A 25,110-nucleotide genomic window follows, 5' to 3' on the forward strand; every position below is an offset into this window, starting at 1 on the left:
ACTTGGATGCGACTAGATTTGTCGTTGTTTCCCAGTCTTGTGATAAACCTTGCAGGTAAGCTACTGTACTGTAAGCCCACAGAACAAGTGTAGTTTCAGTCTGTGGCAGTTCTGTGGCTGCATGTCTGTTCTGTACCACCTTGGCAAGCTGGTGTAGTTCTGAATACAACTGTTACCACCTGATCTGACACACGAATGGCAACTCTTCATCCCAGCTGAGTCCCCTCACCCACATTTCCTGGAACATGCACTTGATCCTGATGGTGAAGGGGGTCAGGAAGCCAAGAGGGTTGAAGAAGCATGCAGACGACTGTGTTTTCCTTGTGCTTTAGAATGCTTAGTAGCGGCCAGAGTTCAAACAAAGTAATCTGTTCATGGTCGCCACACTAAACCCAAAACCTAACCTCCTTGTGTTTCTAGTGCCAACGGGAGGTCAGTTGTCGTACTCTCCTCCCATTTTGTTTTCAGTTCAGGAGAGTTGGTCATCCACTTGCAGAGGTCCATGCCTGCAGTCAACAGCATTCGCTTTGCAGTTGTCACAAAGTAAGCCTCTTCAACATCGCGTGAAATCGTCAATGAAGTAATCTACATAGAGTGACTCCCTCAATGCCTCTACAACTTCTGGTTGTTCTGTCTAGCTGTGAGCAAGAATGGACTTGGGGAAGCTCCAAATACCATTCTGGTTATCCTAAGCACGTGCAGCTCATCTTCATTTTCTCCCCTTGGTGGGCCTGTGAGCAAGAGGAATCACGGCGTCTCTCTCTCTCTCTCTCTCTCTCTGCTAGGGATATCTGCAGGAAAGCCTTCTTGATGTCTGCCGTGAATGCAATCTCATGTAGTCTGAACTTCATCAGAATGCTGAGCAGATCCGGAGTCAGGTTCGGTCCTGTGAGTAGACAGTCAGAGGGATGGACATCCATCTTCATGGGACAAGGCATCAAACATCCCTCTCAGTTATGTCGTCACCTTGTCCTCCCGGAGTACTGCATGGTGAGGTAAGTAATATTTCACGTTGTCTGAGTTTGATGCATTGTCCTTGGGCATGTCCTCTGCCATATCCTATTGCATGTGGTCCTCAACTACTTCATTGTATCTGCTGTACAACACATCCTTCTTCAGTCTTTTCTTCAGACCTTCAAACCGTTTCTTGGCGATTCTATACAGTTGAAGTCGGAAGTTTACATACACCTTAGCCAAATAAATTTAAACTAAGTTTTTCACAATTCCTGACATTTAATCCTAGTAAAAACTAGGATAAGATTAGGATCACCACTTTATTTTAAGAATGTGAAATGTCAGAATAATAGAAGAGAAAATTATTTCTTTCTTTCATCACATTCCCAGTGGGTCAGAAGTTTACATACACTCAATTAGTATTTGGTAGCGATGCCTTTAAATTGCGTCAAACGTGTCGGGTAGCCTTTCCACAAGCTTCCCACAATAAGTTGGGTGAATTTTTGCCCATTCCTCCTGACAGAGCTGGTGTAACTGAGTGAGGTTTGTAGGCCTTCTTGCTCGCACACGCTTTTTCAATTCTGCCCACAGATTTTCTATAGGATTGAGGTCAAGGCTTTGTTATGGCCACTCCAATACCTTGATTTTGTTGTCCTTAAGCCATTTTGCCACATCTTTGGAAGTATGCTTGGGGTCATTGTCCATTCGGAAGACCCATTTGCGACGTTGAGATGTTGCTTCAATATATCCAAATATTTTTCCTCCCTCATGATGCCATCTATTTTGTAAAGTGCACCAGTCCCTCCTGCAGAAAAGCACCCCAACAATATGATGCTGCCACCCCCGTGCTTCAAGGTTGGGATGGTGTTCTTCGGCTTGCAAGCCTCCCTCTTTTTCCTCCAAACATAACGATGGTCATTCTGACCAAACAGTTCTATTTTTGTTTCATCAGATCAGAGGACATTTCTCCAAAAAGTACGATCTTTGTCCCCATGTGCAGTTGCAAACTGTAGTCTGGCTTTTTTATGGCGATTTTGGAGCAGTGGCTTCTTCCTTGCTTAGCAGCCTTTCAGGTTATGTCGATATTAGACTCGTTTTACTGCGGACATAGATACTTTGTACCTGTTTCCTCCAGCATCTTCACAGGGTCCTTTGCTGTTGTTCTGGGATTGATTTGCACTTTTCTCACCAAAGTACGTTCATCTCTAGGAGACAGAACGCGTCTCCTTCCTGAGTGGTATGACGGCTGCGTGGTCCCATGGTGTTTATACTTGGGTACTATTATTTGTACAGATGAACGTGGTACCTTCAGACATTTGGAAATTGCTCCCAAGGATGAACCAGACTTGTGGAGGTCTACAATTTATTTTCTAAGGTCTTGGCTGATTTCTTTTGATTTTCCCATGATGTCAAGCAAAGAGGCACTAAGTTTGAAGGTAGGCCTTGAAATACATCCACAGGTACACCTCCAATTGACTCAAATGATGTCAATTAGCCTATCAGAAGCTTCTAAAACCATGACATACTGGAATTTTCCAAGCTGTTTAAAGGCACAGTCAAGTTAGTGTATGTAAACTTCTGACCCACTGGAATTGTGATACAGTGAATAAGCAAAATAATAAATTGTCTGTAAACAATTGTTGGAAAAATTACTTGTCATGCACAAAGTAGATGTCCTAACCGACTTGCCTATATGTCCTAACCGACAAAACTATAGTTTGTTAACAAGAAATTTGTGGAGTGGTTGAAAAATGAGTTTTAATGACTCCAACCTAGGTGTATGTAAACTTCCGACTTCAACTGTAGTTGTCTTGGAGTTCTGGCATTTATCGTTTCCATGGCAACTCCACATGGTATCGTTCATCTTTGAAGGTGGTTGTTCTCTCGAACATCTGTAGAGCTTCCTTTCCTCTGGGTTCTATGTTTTCCATGTCAAGCCTTGGCAACACTTGACATGGACACGTCCCTGCACCGACCATCCAAAGATGCCCTCTAAAGCAACCAGCGTCTGTCAGTCGCTCCACTCAGCCTGATACTATCTGCCAGTAGTAGTCTGCTCATATCAGGACAGAGTTCAGGATCTTTGTTATCTTCTCGAAAGTCTGCGAGCTGCAGTCCCTTTCTATTGAGCTCATGTTGAATCTGCTCACCAGGAACCTTCATCACAGCTGTGCACACTTGTGGGGTTTCAATTGCCTCCATTTCAATTCTCTGCTATTTGTCCCAGACATTCTCCAAGATGACTTTCACTGTGTTGCGTTGGGACGTTGCTGAAGCAGAGGAGCCAAACGTGTGAAGAGTGAGTGCCTCTTGTCTGATTACTGGTAGCTTCAGGCCCTTCACAAGGTTTTCATGTACATAGCTTCTCTGACTGCCTCCATCTAGTAAGCAACGAGCTATCTTACTGCCCGATGGGCCTTCTACCCATGCCTTTGCCTTTTGTAGCAACACAGTGTTCTGTCCGTCTGGTTGTCTTCACAGAATGGGGAATAACTGAGGAAACAACAGCATCTGCAGAAACAGTAGGGGGTTGCACCTCACTCCTCTTACCGGTACACACAGCAATGTGATGTCTGCTTCCATATGTTGCACATGACACTCTGACTTTAAAGAATTTTGCTATGTGTTTCTTTCCTAAACATACAAAGCATATTTACATTTTCTTTAGTTTCTCTTTGCGTGCAGCAATATTGTGATCTGGGCAGTTTTCTGATTTGTGGTCTGCACCGTCACAGAATACAGTTTTGTTCCTTCTGGCTGGCTGTGTGCAGTGCCGCAGCAGCTGGCATGTTGGGTCTTTGTTTTAATTTCATCGGAGGAGCATGACTTGTTCCATGGTTTGCTCTCTTTCTGTTGGTTGCATAATCTTAGCACTACAAATGACATCCCCCTGCTCTGAACCTCCTTCTGTAGGAAACTGACCATCTCAGACACTTTCCATTCATCATCTACTCCCCTCTGACGACTATAGTCAAGAGCTATCTCCTCTGCAATCATCTGTAGTAAGATTGGGCACAGTAGCCTTCTGTAGGTTTCTGACACTACACCCAGTGATTCCAAGCTCCTAATCTGAATTTCACATTCATCGTATGCATTTGTAAGAGGATTTCTTTACGGGAGTGAGATTCAGCAGCTTTGACATGTGAGCACTAATTACAAGATCCTTCCTTCCAAATCTGCTCTTGAGCAGAGCGATTGCATCATCATAGTTACTGTCTGTTAACATCAGTCCTGCTACTGCCTTTGCAGCTGGTCCAGTGAGGAGTTCAGGTAGGTAAACTTCTCTTTACTGCACAGTGAATCATTGTTGTGAATAGCAGTCTCATACTGGCTCCAAAACTCCTGCCACATACTGACATCTCCATAGAATTTCTCAATCAACTTCGGTAGCCTTAGTGATTGTCTCTGTGTTCTGTTTTGAGTTAGCATCACTCACCCGTCCTGGTAGTGGATCGAGGTCCTGTTTAAAAATAAAATCTATTACTCGTTGTGCACGACTCTTCAGCATGATAACGCACTCTTTGTAATCCCCCGTGCATGCAATCTCCGCCTCCAATACGTCCGACGGAGTTAACTGTTCAATTCCACGACCAAGTTCAACAAGCGGTCCTCCTCAGCTGACAGCAATTCCAACAATGTACTTAAGTGATAGGTATCCGGATTTTACTGGGTTATTTCCATGTCAATCTGATTCAAAATCCGTGTTGTGGCACCTCAGATGGTACCCCGCTTTCGTCTCATTCTTTCTGCTCCATACCGACGTTCCTCCTCAGCCATTTCAGCCACTTCATCCCTCGGATCTTCGTCGCAGCTCATACCCCCGGGTTTTGGCACGAAAAATATAGAACAACTATATTCAAAGTAATGACTTGGGACGTCAGTTGTGAGATGAATGCTTCTTTTTAGTAATAATACTTGTTCATGTTACATTTTACCACTTTTACCAGGATAATGACTTGTCACTTGTACACAACTGGCGCGTTCTCTTATCTTTAGATACAGCGCAATGAATTAACTGTAAACATTAACTCTGTAACCCATTAAAGTTATAACAATGGTAGAGTGGCCAGACGGAAGCCACTCCTCAGTAAAAAGGCACATGACAGCCCACTTGGAGTTTGCCAAAAGGCACCTAAAGGACTCAGACCATGAGAAACAAGATTCTCTGGTCTGATGAAACCAAGATTGAACTCTTTGGCCTGAATGCCAAGTGTCTCGTCTGGAAGAAACCTGGCACCATCCTTACGGTGAAGCACAGTGTTGGCAGCATCATGCTGTGGGGATGTTTTTCAGCGGCATGGACTGGGAGACTAGGCAGGATCGAGGGAAAGATGAAAGGAGCTAAGTACAGAGCGATCCTTGATGAAAACCTGCTCAGGACCTCAGACTGGGGCAAAGGTTCACCTTCCAACAGGACAAGGACCCAAAGCACACAGCCAACAAAATGCAGGAGTGGCTTCTGGACAAGTCTCTGAATCTCCTTGAGGGGCTCAGCCAGAGCCTGGACTTAAACCCTATCAAACATCTCTGGAGAGACCTGAAAATAGATGTTCAGCGATGCTCCCCATCCAACCTGACAGTGCTTGAGAGGATCTGCAGAGAAGAATGGGAGAAACTACCCAAATACAGGTGTGTAATGTCATACCCATGAAGACTCGAGGCTATAATCGCTGCCAAAGGTGCTTCAACAAAGTACTGAGTCTGGCGCTAGCTGCGCCACCAGAGACTCTGGGTTCGCGCCCAGGCTCTGTCGCAGCCGGCCGTGACCGGGAGGTCCGTGGGGCGACGCACAATTGGCCTAGCGTCGTCCGGGTTAGGGAGGGTTTGGCTGGTAGGGATATCCTTGTCTCATCGCGCACCCGCGACTCCTGTGGCGGGCCGGGCGCAGTGCGCGCTAACCAAGGGAGCCGGGTGCACGGTGTGTCCTCCGACACATTGGTGGGGCTGGCTTCCGGGTTGGAGGCGCGCTGTGTTAAGAAGCAGTGCGGCTTGGTTTGGTTGTGTTTCGGAGGACACATGGCTTTCGACCTTCGTCTCTCCCGAGCCCGTACGGGAGTTGTAGCAATGAGACAAGATAGTAATTACAAGTAATTGGATACCATGAAAATTGGGGAGAAAAGGGGATAAAAAAAAAAAGTTAAGTACTGAGTCTGAAAACATATGTAAATCTGTTCCAGAAACCTGTTTTTGCTTTGTCATTATGGGGTAGTGTGTGTAGATTGAGAAATTTAAAAAAAGGTATTACATGTTTTTTTTAAGGACGTAACGTAACAAAATGTGGAAAGAGTCAAGGGGTCTGAATACTTTCCGAATGCACTGGTATATACACAAAAGTATGTGGACACCAATGTTCCCTACATTTCTTTGGGCATATTTCAGGTCTGCTGAGCACAAACTTGAACATTGTGAAAATTCTGTGCATGTAGCACACGTGGCTACATGCAGCTCTCGCTTTGATCTCAAAACAAGCACATCTACTCACGACCGCTCATGCTGTAAACATAGTCCAGTTCAAAGTAAATGGCATAGATCCATATATGGCAATGGTTTATTTGCATATAGGCCTACTGCAGCTCTGATTGTTTATGCTGCACCGGTCTGTGTAGAGTACGGGCTGAGTCGTGTGTGTCAATCCAAAATAATCCCAGATGGAATAGAATCCCACTCCGATGCGTGCTGCTACAACAAAATATCTTGCATAGTTGGTTTTGTTTCGGTATGTTGCATTGAAAGTGGCTAATATTGCATTGATTTTGTCACAATTGCCACAGTAAAGGGAAACGTTGATTGTGTTAACAGGGAAAACTCTAGAACAGTGGTGACCAACCTGTGAGTCAAGATCCCTTTCCGAGTCAAAATGCAAGCTGCGATGTACTGGCCAGATCATTTTTTTTACATGATTTAAAAAACATAAGCCTATGCAACATTAACCAATTAAAAGCAGTACTGTAGCCATGAGGTTTGTGCAGTAAGCTATAGGCTTTGCTTGAATTGCCCTGCCAATGCATTGTTGTTGGGGTCATTTCTTAAAATATATATTTAAAAATTTGAGGTAGGCTTTATGATCACACCGTTAATAGATCTGCTGTTGTATTAATTGTGAGGCACAGCTGAGTGAGCATACAGACTTAGGGTCCGCCTCTCAACATCCCTTCGTTTTCCCTTTCCTCCATTGACACTGACCAAAAAGGGGCACTGTCTTTCAGCTGAAGGCAAAACTCAAGTTGTACCGCATTACTTCTGCCTCATGAACAAATTCATGTTGTTACTCCTATGAACAGAGAAAGTGAAATATTCCTTGATATTAAAAAACACCCAAGCTGCTAATAATAACTCACGCCTATCGATACACAATCATTTATGCTGCAGTGCTTTGAAATAGGAAGAACACGCATTTTATGGATTTTAAAAATGTAATACAAAGTGCTAAGTAAGAACTTAAACATGAACTCTGTCAACAAATGCAGCGAAGAACTGCTATTTATATGACTGTCTCTCTCTAGTCATGGTTTTAAACCTTTTGAAATCTCACAGTATCAATTTTGCTGTAGCTTTCTTTTATGCCTGCTACGTTACTGCAGACGCGGTAATCTAAGCCATCCAATTGGCCAGCGGTAGGCCTATAGTGCACTTGATTTTCTCTCTGTGCCCGCCGGAAAGGCAGAGTTTGTACCTTCAGACACATGAAATTGTTAAAAATGGCACCAGTTCGGCTACCTAAGTACTGTTATTGTGAAGTGGAAAAGTCTAGGAGCAACAACAGCTCAGCCGCGAAGAGGTAGGCCACACAAGCTCACAGAACGGGACCGCCGAGTGCTGAAGGGCATAGCGCTAACTACCGAGTTCCAAACTGCCTCTGGAAGCAACGTCAGCACAAGAACTGTTTTTTGGGAGCTTCACGAAATGGGTTTCCATGGCCGAGTAGCCGCACACAAGCCTAAAATAACCATGCGCAATGCCAAGCGTCGGATGGAGTGGTGTAAAGCTCGCCGCCATTGGACTCTGGAGCAGTGAAAATGCGTTTTCTGGAGTGATGAATCATGCTTCACCATCTGGCAGTCCGACAGATGAATCTGGGTTTGCCGGATGCCAGGAGAACGCTACCTGCCCCAATGCATAGTGCCAACTGTAAAGTTTGGTGGAGGACGAATAATGGTTTGGGGCTGTTTTTCATAGTTTAGCCTAGCCCCATTAGTTCCAGTGAAGGGAAATCTTAACGATACAGCATACAATAGCATACAATGACAATTCTAGACGATTCTGTGCTTCCAACTTTGTGGCAACAGTTTGGGGAAGGCCCTTTCCTGTTTCAGCATGACAATGCCCCCATGCACAAAGCGAGGTCCATACAGAAATGGTTTGTTGAGATCGGTGTGAAAGAACTTGACTGGCATGCACAGAGCCCTGACCTCAACCCCATCAAACACCTTTGGGATGAATTGGAATGCCGACTGCGAGCCAAGCCTAATCGCCCAACATTCGACGAGCAGGTGTTCACATACTTTTGGTCACTTAGTGTACCCCAGTGATGCTTGCAAGAACTGAACCCACCTTGAGCTTCCAGTTTGCGTAGAAGTTTGGCGTCAGTGGCGCCTGGGAAGTCGGCCTCGCCAACGTTAGGAAGTCGACCCTTACTGCGCCTGGACCTGGGGCCCTCATCACCTCTCCTCTGGTGCTCAGGCTTAGGGGGATGCCCACGCCTCCCCTCCATGGCCAGGATACGAGGAATCACCTCATCCTCGGTCAACAAGCTCCACTGCAATCCCTTATAGGAGAGGAGAGTGTTTGGACAGCCAATTAGAGCATTCCATTTACTTACACTGCGGTATGACTATACTTGATACCGTATAAACAAACATCCCTCATGACAAAAAATATGAACGTTAAGCTTAAATACATATATCTATGTAATTGCTGCCTTTAAGTATGAATCAATTAGACATCACTTGTTGTTAAATGTAGAAAAACACGTCACATTTTTTTCTATGTACTAAAAGTGCGCCATCTTAAAATAGCGTTTTGGAGTGAACTATCCCTTTAACTATATGCGCCTGGCTTTTATATTACAATAAAGCGATAACTTTTCCTGTGAATGTAATATTAACACAATGATATACAGTACTTTAGGCTACGGATGATTGCTCTGTGGGAGGGAGAAAATGGTCAATAAAGAGAGGACAGTCACCTGGGGTCCTTCTCTGGCTTCATAGAAGTCACCAACCCTTATTTTTGCACTGAAGCTAAAATGATCGCGTGTGATGTCACTTATTCCATTTCTGGACACATACTACAAAGAAGAACATAAATGAGGCCTTGGTGAGACAAAAGATCAGCGTTAAGGCAAAGATTAAGTTAATAACAGAAACCTTATTGGTTTGGGTGTAAATTATGTCTTTCTTGATCAAAATCTGGAGACAATGCAAAAAAACAAAAAAAACATTAACATTAGCTTTAAATCTATTAGGATTCGTACGAGAGAGATGTAGGAGAGAGGATGCTAACGCTAACGCTAGTGACCTGGGAGGTATGACCTTACCTTCATCACGTCGGGGTACTGCCGGAGCTTCTTCCCACACGGGGCGTAGTACGCCACATCGCCCTGCAGACGGCCCGCCACATTACAGATACGAGTCTCTCTCTGCCACCTAGGATGGAGGGAGGTTACAAGTGATTCACGTACAGGAGCACAATCCCATTCACACTAATCGGTCAGCGCGACACAGTGCAGTACCGATATATTCCAGTCATGTATCATTTTGTAATGTTTCAAGCAGTCAAAGTAGAGGGACTATACAAGTGCATTATAAATTGTACTGGATATCAAGGTACATGGGTGGAAACTAAGTTGTTTTGTGCTACCTTCTTACACCGTCTTTATTCTTTTACACAACACTTAGTCAGCTAGAATTGTTACATGCTCTTCTCCTAGCTGCCAATCCTTCAGCAGACAGCTAGAGCCTGATGTTGGCGAGGGCAGCTATCCAAACGAGCTGTTTACAGCTGTGTCTTCTGTACTGAGTGGCCTGGCTGCCCTGTGAGCCCGGTAGGACTCCAGCGGTAATCAGACTCTCCTGGGATGGACAGCTGCCAAGAGGAACACCGCCCCACACGACACTTCTCTCAGTGCATCTGGACAGCCGCCATCTCCTAACAGAAACGGCCTGAGGATTCCGGCCCAAACGGCACCCTATTCCCTACATGGCACACTAACCATGGGGCTCTGGTCAAAAGTAATGCACTATACAGGGAATAGGGTGGCATTTGCGACATAGCCTGGGTCTTAAGCAGAGCAGGGGACTGATATAAGGCTTGTTGCCTTGCTTTCCTCTTTGAACCTGCTGATGAGAAACATCCGTGGGAGATGAAAGACACCCTGATCTAAGTGCAGTGTCGCTGGGTTTGTGGTGGGTGGTGGGACGGAGCTGGAGCTGCTAATGTTGCGTGTCTGTGTTGAGACTGGATGTGGTTAACCCCTGACCATCACTGCTGCAGCGCCTCATTTCCTGGCCACTCGGCTTACTGTCAGGCCTGGGCTTTGGAGGGGCCCACTGAGGGAAGGCAGGATGGATGGTGGGTGGTAGGGAGGGATAGAGAAAAGACGGGATGAAGGATAGAGGGAAAGAGAGAGGGACGGAGGGAGGGAAAGGGGAAAGTTTGAGGAAGGGAGAGTTTAGGGGAGGAGGGATAGCGGGAGTTAAGGATGAAGGGAGGGATAGCGGGAGGGAAGGATGAAGGGAGGGATAGCGGGAGGGAAGGATGAAGGGAGGGAAGGATGAAGGGAGGGATAGCGGGAGTTAAGGATGAAAGGAGGGATAGCGGGAGGGAAGGATGAAGGGAGGGATAGCGGGAGGGAAGGATGAAGGGAGGGATAGCAGGAGGGAAGGATGAAGGGAGGGAAGGATGAAGGGAGGGATAGCGGGAGGGAAGGATGATGGGAGGGAAGGATGAAGGGAGGGAAGGAGCGATGTTGTGTTGTTTACTCTTTTTTCGTCTAGCCACTCTGTTGTTGACGATGTATCATCACCGCTCTGGAAAAAGGAACCTCACTGATTGGGATGTATACACTATGATTTGGCTCCTTTAAGACCCATTAAGTCAGTTATACCACCCATGTTGTTTGAGGGACAGAGGAAAATCGCCGCACCATCATATTATAGTACTGTTCTTTTTTTCATGACATGCACTATGCATTATGTGGGTTGAATGCTGTAACACAGAATAAAACAATTAATAAAGGTCCCATTGTAGTAGTGACTGCCCATTACTGCTTAGTACCCATCATTTATTCACATTACTTGAATAAAATATTTATTTTATGACTATTATTTCATTCCAAGTCATCTCATCAGAGCTGCTGCCTATGCCGTCTGACAATCACTATTTTAGTAGTTCTTTAAATTAAATAAGACATACTTTTATGACTGCAGAATACCAACTATCAATCACTTAGATCATGTATTTTCAGACTCGAAGCAATTGCTGTCTATCCCTCTCGATTTTGCTCGTGCTCTTCACACAGATCGGACAAGTTTAAGTGGGCGCACAATGGATTACGGCCATTGTAGTTAGTTGAGCACAGAACACGTGGTAATTATGTAAAATATTGGACTGTTGGAAACTACAATTCCCTACTACATCACACAGTTCAGGCGTGATCTGATTTATCTCTACAGAAGCTGCACAAATCGAGCTCACAGAAAAAACACCGAACGAAATGGAATTCAAATAATTGAACCGAAGTCGGTCAATTAGTTGTTTAAAACCCCCCAAATAACTGACATTTCGGTTAATCGCTCAGCACTAACAGTGGGTGACCAGTGACATTCTGAGTGGTGTATGTATGTATATACGGTGTATATCTTACCCAAACTCTAGAGGTGTCCGCAGCTTTCTCTCATCCGTCACTCTCCTTCTCTTCCCTGTTCCTGGGAGAAAGAGGGGACTCTTTACAACGGTCTGACAGATCCACTGTGACCTGAGCAAATGCAGAAACCTTGTCGTGTTGGCCAGAGGTGCCCTTACTCTAAAATAAGAAACACCTACGTCAATTCAGTGGCCTAGGGGAAAACAATGGCTTGAAAACTCCACCCACCAGACAGGGTACCTTTAAAAACATTTCAGCCTGTTACGTTCAGGTGTTTTATTCAAAGAAACAGACAAAACCACAGGGTCCTTTTAACCACTGTTGCTTTTAGAAATGACACATCAACGCAGGGTTAGAATGCAGTACATTGTTAAATCGACCATGTCAAAGCCAATATCAAGGAATAGAGCTAAGAATGATTATATGGGACAATAAAAAGATTCCAACATGCAGCTATTAGGAAAAAGAGACTCAGGCAGCAGTAATCCTGGAGGTCTGAGCCAGCCAAGTGCTTCAGCTGCTAAACGGTTAAACATGTGCCAGCCAGGGTAATCAAAAGACTCAAAAGGGCCTGTTCTGGGTCATCAAAAAAATGACACAAACACTATGACCAGAGACGTCATTTTGCATTGGGAGACTCCCTGAACAATGTTTTCCTGCTGAAAAAAAAAACACGTGTTGTTTCCCCTGGACTGGGTGATCTGACTAAGCATATGGAAGACGGCGATAACAGTCTGGACTCCAAGGCCCACGACCAAATAGCACTATATCGGGAATAGGATGCCATTTGGGACGCAAACCATGAGAGTAGCACACTGGTTTGAGCAGGGCTCTCCAACCCTGTTCCTGGAGAGATACCGTTCTGTAAGATTTTGCTCCAACCCTAATCTAACGCACCTGATTCTAATAATTAGCTGGTTGATAAGTTGCATCAGGTTAGTTACAACTGGGGTTGGAGAGCCACGGGTTAGAGAGCAAAGATGAGCTGAGAGTTCCATTGGTACCTGGTGGAGTGGAGCAGAGAGTATATGAGGAAGAGGGGGTGCTGTGGTAGGCCAAGGCCCCAGAGCTGGTCACCATGGCTGGGGTGGGCAGGCCACCGGATGCCTTGATGACCTGGAGGTTGAGAGGGGAGCAGCTGGCTGAGAGGCTGGAGGAGGTGGTGTCGAGTAGAGAAGAGGAGCCTTTGGCATGCTTCAGAGGGGTCCTATCTGCCTCCGTGTCCGTAGTGGTCTCGTCGCGGTCCTTCACGTCGTCCGAGTCGCTCTCCAGATTACTCTCAGACTCTGCAGGGGACACCAGTGGGAGTGGAGGACTTGATAAGACATTCTCCAATTAACATTCAGTTCACATTCAACCACACTGATAATCACAGGCCTCTTGAAGGAACCTCTTTAAAGTATCTGCTGAATCTGTACCTAAAGTGGCGCTGAAGCACTTAAACCAGACGTAAGAGCTGTTTCAGAAGTGCATCACATTAATGTGCTGAACTGACTAACCTGATAGGCTGTCATCAGAATCCTCCTCCTCGTCGTCGTCATCATGTTCATCATCGGAGTCGGAGTCGTCAGAGTCCTTGCTGCTGGGGATGTCAGACTCTGTGCCCCGGAACAGCTCCACCTGGGACTGCACCAGGTGGGTCTGGGAGATACCTTTCCCTGTGTGGAGAGCCTTTTGCTGGGCCTTGCTCTTCCCAGCTCTGTGGGCCAGGCCCGGTGAGGTAGAGGCCCAGCCTAGGGCTCCAGAGCTGTGCTCCTTATGCCCAGTGCTCAGGTTGACAGGCATAGGGAAGGGTGGGCTGGTGGCAGCCAGGAGAGGATTGTTGATGGTGCTCCTGTTCTGACTGCTGCTGCGAGGCTTGTTGATGAGGGCCAGGGGGGCATCCTGCACCTTGCTGTGGATCACCCCTTTGGGGTGGGCACCAAGGAGGGAGGAGGCCAGGAACAGGTTGGAGTGGTTGGTGTGTGGAGAAGGGAGCCTGTGACTGCTCGGGGTCTCTGGAGACAGTTTGGGCGGTGCTAATGAGGAGGGCGGTGCTAATGAGGAGGACGACGAGGCGGCCATTTTCTTTTTCTTCGGGCTCTTGAACAGATCCTGACGCATCACTGGCAGAGGGAAGGCCTGTTTGAAGTGCTCCTGGGAGACGAAGGGCTTAAGGAGAGAAGGAAGAGGGGAAGAAGAGAATGGAAGTAATTATACGAGCTGTCAGTCATTTGCATTACTGCAGATTGTGAAAGGAAAACGTAATAAGGAATGCACTTGTAATTGCTCAGTGAGAATGAAAATGAGGAAGCAGGTCTCTCCCATTAAAGTATATTAAAACAAGTCGGTGTCGAACACGGTATACAAAGAATAAAAAGCTGTTCGGCACAATCCTTGCCAATTTTTTCTGTTTCGTGCCGTATTCTAGGCTTAGCAATCAACTTTCTTTTTTGAGATACCTCAAACTCCAGCAGTACTCAAATCCCGTTCCAAAGGTCTCGTTATAGATTGACCTGCTATCACCACTGTTCAGATTAACAATAATAATTTAATCCTTGGAAAAAGACAGATTTTTTCCCCTTTTGATAACAATGGGATAGCAACGGGCTTCCTAAAGCATTACTGAGTTAATTGCGTGTCAGCTTTTGTGAAGTATTTCCAATAAAGCTAACTAACTGCATTGTCACTTTAGGTCGTGTACAGGGAGAGCAGACATGAAACGCAATCAAACTGCTGATAACAGTGCTTAGACGTTTCATTTTCTGTAGAGAGGAAGCTGACCTTTTCAAATCTGCAAATCAGAAACAATGATAGTCAAGAAGAAATGGGAGATACTAAATATCCATATACCCGAAATTCTCTGTAAAAAATAAAAAGGACGTAATCAATATTACTTTGGCGAAAGACTTCAATCGAATAGTCTTATTTTATTAAGTGGAAAACAGACCATTACACACATGTACAAAACAATGAAAAGGCAAATAATTTGCATAACAGCAAGACTCACCTGTTTCAATTTAAAGTTGTTGATGTGTAACAAGGTTTCATCCAGGAAGTTTCGGCTTCCCGACTTCATACTGTCAGACAAGGTGAGGGGTTTGGGGGAGCCCGTCCGAGATTTGGGGTTGTGTGAGGGCGAAAGGGTGGGTGGTTTGGGGGACGAAGACAGAGAGAGAGGCTTGGGTGAGGAGGAGAGAGACAAGGGCTTCGGAGAGGAGCAGAGGGAGACGGGCTTGGGAGATGAAGAGAGAGAGTTTGTTTTAGGTGAAGAAGAAAGAGAAAAGGGTTTGGGTGAGGAAGAGCGAGAGAAGTGCCTGGTGGGTTGAGGAGACGATGAGGCCTCTCTGCGTGGTTTGACCAGAGCCAAGGGTTTAGTACTGGCCAGCCCCGTAGCCTGGATCACACTGGTGTGCTGCTTGAGTTCTTCCTCCCTGTTCCTGGAGCTCTGGAAGACTAGGGATGTGGACTGGGACAGCGCTGGGGGCTGGGGTGAGGGTTGGAGCGGGTAGCGGAGGAAATGGAGAAAGGCCTCATCTGGATGTTTCTGAAGCAGACCACTCCGGCTGTCCCGAGCGTTCTCGCCTTCAGCAGCGTGGGGTCTCTTCTTGCTGCCGGCAGTGCTCCGTGTCAGGCTCTGAGAGAGAGAGAAGAGGAGGAGGAGGGGGAGGACAGTTCCCTGTCAGCTCAGACTCAACCCGGCCCACAATGGCAGCCCTGACGAGCAACGCGGTCGGGCCCCCGGCGTGCCACCCACCAGCAGAGCTACCCTTGACATTTAACTGAGATTAACAGTCATAGAGAGCGTCACAGTGTGCTTGGAACAAAGAAGAAAGTATAACATTTTCAAAAGACAAACCATACAGACATGTCATGTTGAAATAGTGTATGCATGAGTCCAGATATATGGATACCGAGTTCTAACAATCCAACAAGGACAGTTCGACTGGACAAGCGCCTGAAGTCTGAAGCACACCTTAATCGTCCTCTTTACACGGCTCTCCTTCTCCGAGTCAGAATCGTCGCTGTCGTTGCTCTGATCGTCATCGTCATCCTCCTCGTCTAGGTCGTCTGAGTCACTGCTGTTCACCCCGTCGCTGGAGATATCCGAGGAAGAACCTGATTCGCTGTCACTGTTGCTGGACGCCTCCACTGGTTTCTTGCTGAGTTTCTATAACAGAGAACAGTGATGGAGTCATTCCAGTCAATACGGTAACTGAATACCATTGCAAACAGCACACATCTCAGATGTCAATGTTTGTCTAGATCGCATCCGCCCTTGTGGGACACTAACGTTGCCAGATATGTTTACCACAAACGAGTCCTTTTTGGACTTGTTTTTCCTGGGTAAGCCCTATTATTAGTTGCCAGAACCTACTAACCTTCTCTTTAGTTTTCTGAACGCTCTTCTCCTTCACTTGGGTCACATGCTGGTGGCTTTTGCGGCTTCTGACGCTTCCGTTGGTGGCTTTCTGTTTCTCCGTGTTCCCTTGTGTTGAGAACGTAGTGGCGGTTGTGCTGAAGCTGCTCCCAGACACCGTGGAGATCCTGCTGCCATTCACAGCTCCGTTCACTCCTTTGACCATGAGGAAACAGACACCAAAACTACGAATCAGGAACAACCACTTTTGCACAGTGATTATGAAGAGGAAAATAAGGTGGAAGACAGGAGAGTTCTCTAAAATGATGACTTATCAGAAATTGCCAAAGCACTTACCAATAGGAAAAATCTAATTACATTAGCAAAAGGATCTCCAGGTTAACATATTCACTGGTGAGACACCCGGCACCTGCTTACAAACTGATTTATGCATTAACATGGTCTTCCTATTGCCTCCAGGGTCAATTAAACATATTTGATATTGTACCTGTGCCCATAAGGACATCATTCTCTTTTATGCAGAAAAGTTCCTTGCTTCATTAAATTGTTTGCAGAGTAGGGGAAACATCTGGCAAGAGAGAGAGAGTGTGTGTGTGTGTGTGTGTGTGTGTGTGTGTGTGTGTGTGTGTGTCTCTGCCTACCTTTGGCTGTGGCTCGTCCGTTCTTGCTGGGGGTGCGGGCCTGGAAGGGGCTGAGGTCGTGGCTCTGCTGGAGTTGGGGTAGGAACATGGGCGGGAGCCCCAGGAGATGGGGAAAGAAGGCTGCAGCTCCCCGCCCCTGAGCCTCAGCTGCCCGCCACCATTCTTGGGTGTAGAGGGAGAGGAGATAGAACGCATGAGAATCCATGCCAGACTGAGTTCACTGTTATTCGAGTTGTGTTTAATGCATCTCAGTGATGACACACTGTTTCAGACAGCCAGGGTTTACAGCTGTTCAACCTTTCCGTTTCTCTTTGAACAGATCTCAGCAGATGACCAGTGCATTCCACAGACTCACTGATTTCAGCCCATTTAATTGTAAACATGTTGAGAATTGTAAATCCCAGAGGATACATGTGGCTCCACATTTGAGCCTCATACATGCTGGATATTTCACAGCTGCAAAAACAGTCTCGCAGGAACTTTCTCGCTTTCCCTTTAAAAAGGCAAAAGCAATTCAAAATGGAGCCCTTCGTGCTTGATGAAGTTGAAAACGACATACTCCTTGTTATGAACATCACAACGTCTAAAAAGGTACATTTCATATTCACAAGCTCTGGAACCTGTATACAGTTCCTGGTTGCTAACCAACACCATTTTCCTCTGAGTGTGACATAAAAAAAATTATGTAACAAAACATTTAGCTTGAAAAGTGTGATAGGTCCAATGTTTTCTCAGAGGTCAAGGTGGTGGTGTGAACCATCCCAATCTATAAACGTCATGTCCTGAATGCTGCCTATTGAACTGATGGACGATACCATAAAGGTGATGCATGCTAGCTGGGCTCTCTCCATGGGAGTTGGCTGGGTCTAATAACCACACATTCGGGGGAACTCTCGGAAGGCAGAATGAACAAATCAAATGAGTGTGTCCCAAACGGACAACCTATTCCCTTTATAGTGCACTACTTTTGACCAAAGCCCTATGGACCCTGGGCAAAAGTAGTACATTATGGTCTGCTCAAAAGTAGCGCACTATATAGGGAATAGGGTGCCCATCTGTTATTCACTGTGAGATACTGATACATTTAGAGTTTGTACTATTCATTACTAGACATACTAATGATAGTGCATATATTTTAGAATGGATTCTAGTCAAGGCTCTCCTACCTGGAAAAGCTGCCATACCTGGAAAGGCACCTAGCTGGGAGTGAGCAGCCAAGGCAGCAGACATCCCCAGGGAGCCCAGGCCTCCAAACTCTGAGCGCCCTGAGCTGGTAGTGTACAGACCAAATGCTGGGTGGTTGACGATGGGAAAGGCACTTGAGACCGTAGACATGTTGAAATGTTGATCGCCTGCCGCCCGGAACAAGTGTCCTGGAAAAGGGAGGAGGAAAACGACATAATGAAGCAGCTGTATGAATTTAGTTACATAAACCATGTAGCTAAAATACCACAGCTAAATAATTCATCCGTATGACTGTTAATGTTTAATATCGCAATAAAGTGTCCTTAAGGATCTGTTACAACATCCTCTGGATGGGAAGAGATCATGTTTTATGCATTATCAATAAAGACGCTGGTTAGTGGGTGTAAAGGAAAAAGACTCCCACGGATTCGGCTTGATCTGTTCAAACATGCTTTTGCAAATATGAGACATGGTTGTGAGAGGCTGTTGGGATTGTATTCAGAGGGAGATCATTATGCATGTTTAAAGCGCCTGGTGCTGTTGCTCGTGTTTGAATACGATTATAAAATTGCAATATCAACAAAATGGCCTCATTAACATTTTTGCATAATCATTTTCCTAAATAAAAGTAAAACTGAATTTGGTTAGGTGGGGGGGGGGGGGGGGGGAATACAAGGTATTTACAAGGATGTTAATTTCATGTTTTGTTTTTTTCCTGTATGTTGGAATTTGTGCAGGACATTTGAACAGCTGATAATGCAATCCCAAGATTCCTCCTCTTGCACCTGATAGATGCAACTAACAGATCACTCCTGGTTCACCACTACCGGTACTCTCTGAAGGCTGACAAAATAGAGATATTGTAGGCAACGTTCCCTCTCATTTTTTGGGGCGCTGAGCGGAAACTTGAACATTATGTGAATTTTGTGCAACTTCCGGGATGCGTTTACAGTGAACACTGAGGCTGTACCCTTATAGTTTCAGACCGTAGACAACCGGCTATTTGATCATAATGTAGGCCTACCAACAAAACCAGTGGAGCAAATCCCATAACATTTTCACATGGAAATAGCTTTTGATTTCTATGATATAGCCTATATGTGGTGTTCAATACAGGCCTACACTGCATGAGACTTTTAAAAACGTATTTACATTATGAAGGGCTTGACATTAATGCATGATTTGTTACTTGGTCTGTAACACCATGGGCTAGTTGACTGTAAATGGCATTGTATTGTATGATGCAAGAAAGCACATTACAAAATAAAATGCATTATTATTACTACCATACAGAGAATTAAGACACTGTAGGCTACCCCTTTTTAGAATAACTATGTTCAAAGTAATGACTCGGGACATCAGGTTTGATATGAAAGCTTCTTTTAGTAATAATACTTGTTCACGTTACATTTAACAACTTCAGATTCTACAGAACAATGAATAATGAGTTGCTAGCGAAAAGCACTTGTCACTTGCACATAACTGGCACGTTCTCTCTCTACTTCCTGTCGCAAGGCATTCTGGAACTTTCAGTCAAAAGCGTAATTCAATACTAACCAATACAACAAAATATGTATGTAGTTCTCTCAATCTCCAACACTCAAATTATAATACAAGTACATATGTAAATAACTGTAAAGAAAATATCTTTAGACACAGCTCGATGAATTACCTTAAACATTACCTCTGTAACCCATTAAAGTTACAACACCCCTCTGCCTACTGGCTTATTTGTCAAAAGACTCCAGCCACCCTAGTCATAGACCCTATTCACTGTTCTCTCTGCTACCACACGGCAAGTGGTACCGGAGCGCTAAGTCTAGGTCCAAGAGGCTTCTAAACAGCTTCTACCCCCAAGCCATAAGACTCCTGAACATCTAATCAAATGGCTACCCGGACTATTTGCATTGCCTGCCCCTCTTTTACACTGCTGCTACTCTCTGTTATTATCTATGCATAGTCACTTTACTTACATGTACATATTACCTCAATTACCTTCACTAACTGTGCCCCCGCACCGGTACCCCCTGTATAAAGCCTCGCTATTGTTATTTTACTGCTGCTCTTTAATTATTTTTTATTTTTATTTTCTTCTTTTTTTTGTTGGTTAAGGGCTTGTAATTAAGCATTTTTCTGTAACGTCTACACCTGTTGTATTCATGCATGTGAAAAATATATTTTGTTTTAAATTTGATTTATTTGCATATTCAAGCCGGTCTCAAAATACAACACTGCCCCTTTAATTTAGACAATTACCTGACTGGCTTTTCAAAGACAGCTCTTGTAGGAAGCAGTAACTCCCCATTGCTGAACTATACTTATCTATAACTGGGCTAATAACTCGCTAACTGCGCACTGATCTGAAAAGCAGATTCACTCGTGGGTGATTGAATGACCGCTCCAATAGAATTCTACTCCGTTGCGCTCTGGCTACAACAAAATCACAGACTCAATCTTACAAAATTAGATTTGTTTTGTTGCATTGAAAAGGGGCTGATATAATGTTGATTCGATCACAGAAAAACATTGATTTATGTAGTGCAAACTAATGGGACGAACTCGGTGAAGAACAATCTTGTGTGTCTGCGCAGCATGGAATTTATTCTGCGCCGCAGTCCTGGAGGAAGTGTGCGGTTTAGAGAGAACATTTTTTTTATTTAACTAGGCAAGTCAGTTAAGAACAAATTCTTATTTACAATGACGGCCAAACCCAGGTGACGATGGGCCAATTGTGCGTCGCACTATGGGACTCCCAATCACGGCCGGATGTGATACAGCCTGGATTCTAACCAGGGAGGGCCGTGTCCGAATACCATACTAGCGTACTAAATTGTATGCAAACAAATTATGTTTTATAGTATGAATGATTTTTTTGTTATTTTTATTAATTGTTATTTTTGGGGGATTAATTGACACATGAACAAACTTTACAATAATTCACTGTGGTAATTACATGATAATTCTTCTTCCGGTGTTCTCTGCATTGCGCATCGCATACAGGGTGAAAAAAATATTAAAGCTAAAAATCAATACATAATAGTAAATAATAAGGTTTCCCAAACTGTAATTAGTATTTCCCTATTAGTATTTCCTTAGTATTTCCCTAGTATGTGAAATATACTAGGTACTCTGAATGAATCATCTGATGCGCATTGGTGTCGAATTCCCCATTCGTTCATTCTGGTACATCAAGTCAATTTGATTATCAGCTGTTGTCAAACACGTGAGTTTATGAATTCTTGTAGCTCAAATGCTGAAATGAGTATGCAGTTTAAGTATGTAGTACACTAGTATGGGTATTTAGACACAACCATTGTTTCTCTCTGATCACTACTTCCCAGGACTCCTGGGAAATCAGTGGCAATTGTTACTGAGTGGATAATCTCGGTTAACCCAGAACTAAAACCTTGTGAATGTTAACCTATTTAAAAGGTCTTACTCACATCGGCTACAGAGAGAGCGATCTCACAGTAGTCTGGAACAGCTGGTGCACTCATGCATAGTTCAGTGTTGCTATCCTCATCTGTGGAAGCGAAGCAGTTTAAGCAACACCTTCACCCAATCCTGATAAGTCCAACTAACCAGTGACAAAAACCCAAGTCCCGGAACTAATAATGCTCGTTATCTCATGCATCCTATAGCATGCCGACAGATCTACAGTACTAGTTATATTTAGGTAGTCTGTCCACAAGAGATTGAGTGGACTGTCCTAGGTAAATAAAACAATTTAATTATTTTAATATTCACAACAGTCTATGTCCGTGTTGGCAAGACGAGCCCTGCATGTTGTCCTCTCTCACAGTCAGATAGACTAGAGTACTGAAGGACCATATTTAATGGAAACTCAATTAGCAGCACAGACTTGCACAGAAGCTTGCACCTGCTGTTCTAACATGTGCCAGCCAGGTGATTGGCATAATTCAAAAAGATGACTGAACACATTTCCTCATAACATTACCAAATCCCCCAAATAAATGAAACTGTCAATTTACGTTCTAAAATCTAATTTCAAGTCAATTTATAATGTTTATAAGGAATATTTATGGTCTGGGTTTGTGACTGGTCTATAAACCCACCCTGTGCACTAGCTCTCCAAGCAGCTTGCTTACAATTTACAGCATGTGATTTCAGCTTTCCCCATATATATATATATTTTTTTAAACAAACCAAACACTTTTTATACAAGAATGCAAATAAACAAAATGATAATGTCAGGTCTAGATTATCTGCATGTAATTCCCATAATTCCCTGACAACTTGGTATTGTTAGAGAGAAACTGATGTAGGCCTAAATTATGTGGAGATAAGTTAGTTAGGCTTACACAAGTTTGCCACGAAAATAAAATATGGAGTTTCATGCTTGTCAGTTCAAATCAACCAACATATACTTTTTAATTGCATCTGTGACAGCAAAAGATCTATCAATTACTTATCTTATCATCCATTTCACTTCCATATAAAAAGGAGCACTTTTCATTTCAGATTTCAATCAAGTCCTTTCGGTTGAACAATGTATGAGCTTAAAGACAATTTTCCAATCCATAATCGATTCAAAGCACTGTGAAATTAAAGTTATTTCCCCCATTTCAACCTAAAAAGGTTAGTAATATCCAAAGCCGATTGAGAATTAGTATCTGAAAATTGCATTATAAAATGCTTTCGCAAACATGAAAAGTACTGCGTGAGACAAGTATAATTTCATGAATTAATACCACAAGTAAAGCATGCGAGTGTAATTAAAAATCACTTAGAGCGTAACCAACACAGGAGATGTAATATCTTTACTTTGCTTTCCACCAGCGGGGATGAGAAATCTCTTAAAATAACCAAATTTGTTTTATTCTCATAACCGCAATGTGACTTCAGAGGTGCTGTGCTTTCTGCCTTTGATTCCAGCTCTCCGTCCAAAATAGCTGGAGAAATCTCTGAGCACGTTTGGTTGGTGTAGGGGGATAAAAAATGTATAATGTACGAGCAAAATGTCTAATGGCTTCTTTAATGTAACAGCATTAATTAATATTTTTTTGTTTTTCTTATCATGAAAGAATAGGGAGAAAAAAACACAAATCACAGTTGATAAATGTGCATGTTATTTTCTGGTCAGGGTAATCTGACAGCTTATGCATCACTGCTGCTCGCCACATAATGGCTTCGGACACAATTAGTATTCAGAGAAAACAGAGGATGTTCGAGGCAGCGGAGGCCACAGCACTCTCTATTTGGCTGACAGACCTGTCAAATCACAACGGGCTAAACTGGTGCTAAAGGTTGTCAAGAAACATCAGAGCGGGTGCGCGACGTCTTACACATAGAGGATTTTTCCTTGCTGGTGTCGATTAATGCTAAAGCTTTTTAATTTCTCCACAAACTGTCAGGAAATAAAGTGTGAGAAGACGGTGGTTTCTTTATCTTACTGATCCCTCATAATTAACACTCAAGAACGCTCTTTCTTGTTTAATTTGCAGTTGGAGAATAATGAAATATGAGTTAGAGGGGAATATAGCCCATGTATTCGCATGTAACGTGATTCATTTGTGCATGTGGGTAGTGTGTGTGTGTGTGTGTGTGTGTGTGTGTGTGTGTGTGTGTGTTTACGTACCACAGGTGGTGAGAGGGGAGCCCAGGGCGGCGTGGCTGGGGGTGACGCTGCACTTAGAGGAGGGTGTCTTGGCCGAGGCAGGGGCAGGTGAGGAGCCGACGGAGGAGACAGCGGACGTGGTGATATGCAGGGAGGACGGGGCTGACGATGGGGAGGCCAGCCGCTCTCCAGACTCCATATCTGTCAAACACAATCCAATCAACACACTTACAAAAGGCAGGGGAAGAAAAGAGGTGGAAAAACCCCAAATACTCCCCCCCTCCCCACTGAGCCTCACCCCCTCTCACATGTTAATTACCCCCTCAACAATATCTCCGGTTAGCTAAGGCCACTGGCCAGAGAATCTCCTAAACAAACCCACAGAGAGCTTTCACTGAGGCAACAGGGAAAATAAGGAGAAGTATTTGATCACATATTATGGACACACACACAGAGACAGACAAAAGACCCTCTTGGGTATACAGGAGTGCTTTATATAAGATGTAAAACTGGTGCCACTCAAGACTTGCATCACTAATGATAATATTAACGCTTTAACGTGGACAGTTTTCACAGGAATCATTGAAATCATTCCCAGCTTACAACGCAGCAGATGTTCCTCTTAAATGTACAGTTAAAACACTAATGGTGAATCGATGGGTAGATTTGCAGAGAGCTATCACTAAGCCATCTCTTGACACAGACCACAGTAGCTCTGCCCATCATCCAAATGAAGACATAGACAGGCCGATTCTGTAGTAGTCTTTCATGATTTCATCACCCCCTATATCTCCCAGCTTTTCCATGATTTATGCCACTTCCCTTTGTTGTTTCACAAAAGACCACATCTGAAAAGCCCCTTTAACAAGTGTTTAACAGCCCTGGCATCTTTGTTATTGTATCATTAGACATAAACTATTTCTAAATCTCCCCGGTGACTGTCCTCTGCAGCGGAGGCAGCTAGGCCTGCTGGTGATTACATCTGGGAGACAAAGCTATCCTCTGAATATTAAGTAACGTCCCTCCTCGCCACCGACAACACTTACGAGACGACGCAAATGACATGAAAGCTGCAGCCGTGTGCCACTGGAAAGGCCATGCTGCAGTGTGTGTGTAGGTGTCCATAGTTGAATGGACAAACCCTTCTAATTTACACTTAATAATTACAACAGTACTCTTTAAAAAGCTATCACCATAAAGAAACAATCTAGCCTATTCTTTACGGGAGGATCATTTATTCTCAATTGCATGAAGATTGAACGAACCAACAAATATAGCCTAGATTTAATATAAAGGTAGGCTAAATAACCCAAATCAAATATGAAATGATCCTACATTAGATACTAGATTAGATTTAAATGGTAGTCAAGTCTGACTCACACATTTCACACACACACACACACTTTAAGCTTTCCTTGATGTCTGCCCACTTCTCTATTCTATTGTGAAATGTTGCAGAAATGATTTCCTCTTGGGCAATTCATTTCTGCTGCACAAGACAACGGACGTGTCTCTCTGGAGCCTCTCT

General features: G+C 44.2%; 1 protein-coding gene across 1 annotated transcript in view; it reads right to left on the minus strand.

Annotated features, from left to right (window-relative positions):
• The window catches only part of LOC120057759 (bromodomain adjacent to zinc finger domain protein 2B-like), a 47,841-nt gene extending 24,060 nt beyond the window's left edge, over nucleotides 1-23,781 (minus strand). Inside the window, exons 1-12 of the mRNA XM_039006233.1 lie at nucleotides 23,604-23,781; nucleotides 18,004-18,192; nucleotides 16,820-16,981; nucleotides 16,180-16,373; nucleotides 15,774-15,968; nucleotides 15,115-15,434; nucleotides 14,808-14,877; nucleotides 13,318-13,969; nucleotides 12,823-13,104; nucleotides 11,819-11,879; nucleotides 9,491-9,599; nucleotides 8,506-8,719 (exon numbers count right to left, since the gene is read on the minus strand). Of these exons, the coding sequence (XP_038862161.1) occupies nucleotides 8,506-8,719; nucleotides 9,491-9,599; nucleotides 11,819-11,879; nucleotides 12,823-13,104; nucleotides 13,318-13,969; nucleotides 14,808-14,877; nucleotides 15,115-15,434; nucleotides 15,774-15,968; nucleotides 16,180-16,373; nucleotides 16,820-16,981; nucleotides 18,004-18,192; nucleotides 23,604-23,781 (2,626 nt within the window). The remainder of the gene's footprint in view (nucleotides 1-8,505; nucleotides 8,720-9,490; nucleotides 9,600-11,818; nucleotides 11,880-12,822; nucleotides 13,105-13,317; nucleotides 13,970-14,807; nucleotides 14,878-15,114; nucleotides 15,435-15,773; nucleotides 15,969-16,179; nucleotides 16,374-16,819; nucleotides 16,982-18,003; nucleotides 18,193-23,603) is intronic.
• Nucleotides 23,782-25,110: the final 1,329 nt, after the last annotated feature.

The sequence above is a fragment of the Salvelinus namaycush genome, chromosome 13 (assembly GCF_016432855.1).
Source record: "Salvelinus namaycush isolate Seneca chromosome 13, SaNama_1.0, whole genome shotgun sequence".
Lineage (NCBI taxonomy): Eukaryota > Metazoa > Chordata > Actinopteri > Salmoniformes > Salmonidae > Salvelinus > Salvelinus namaycush.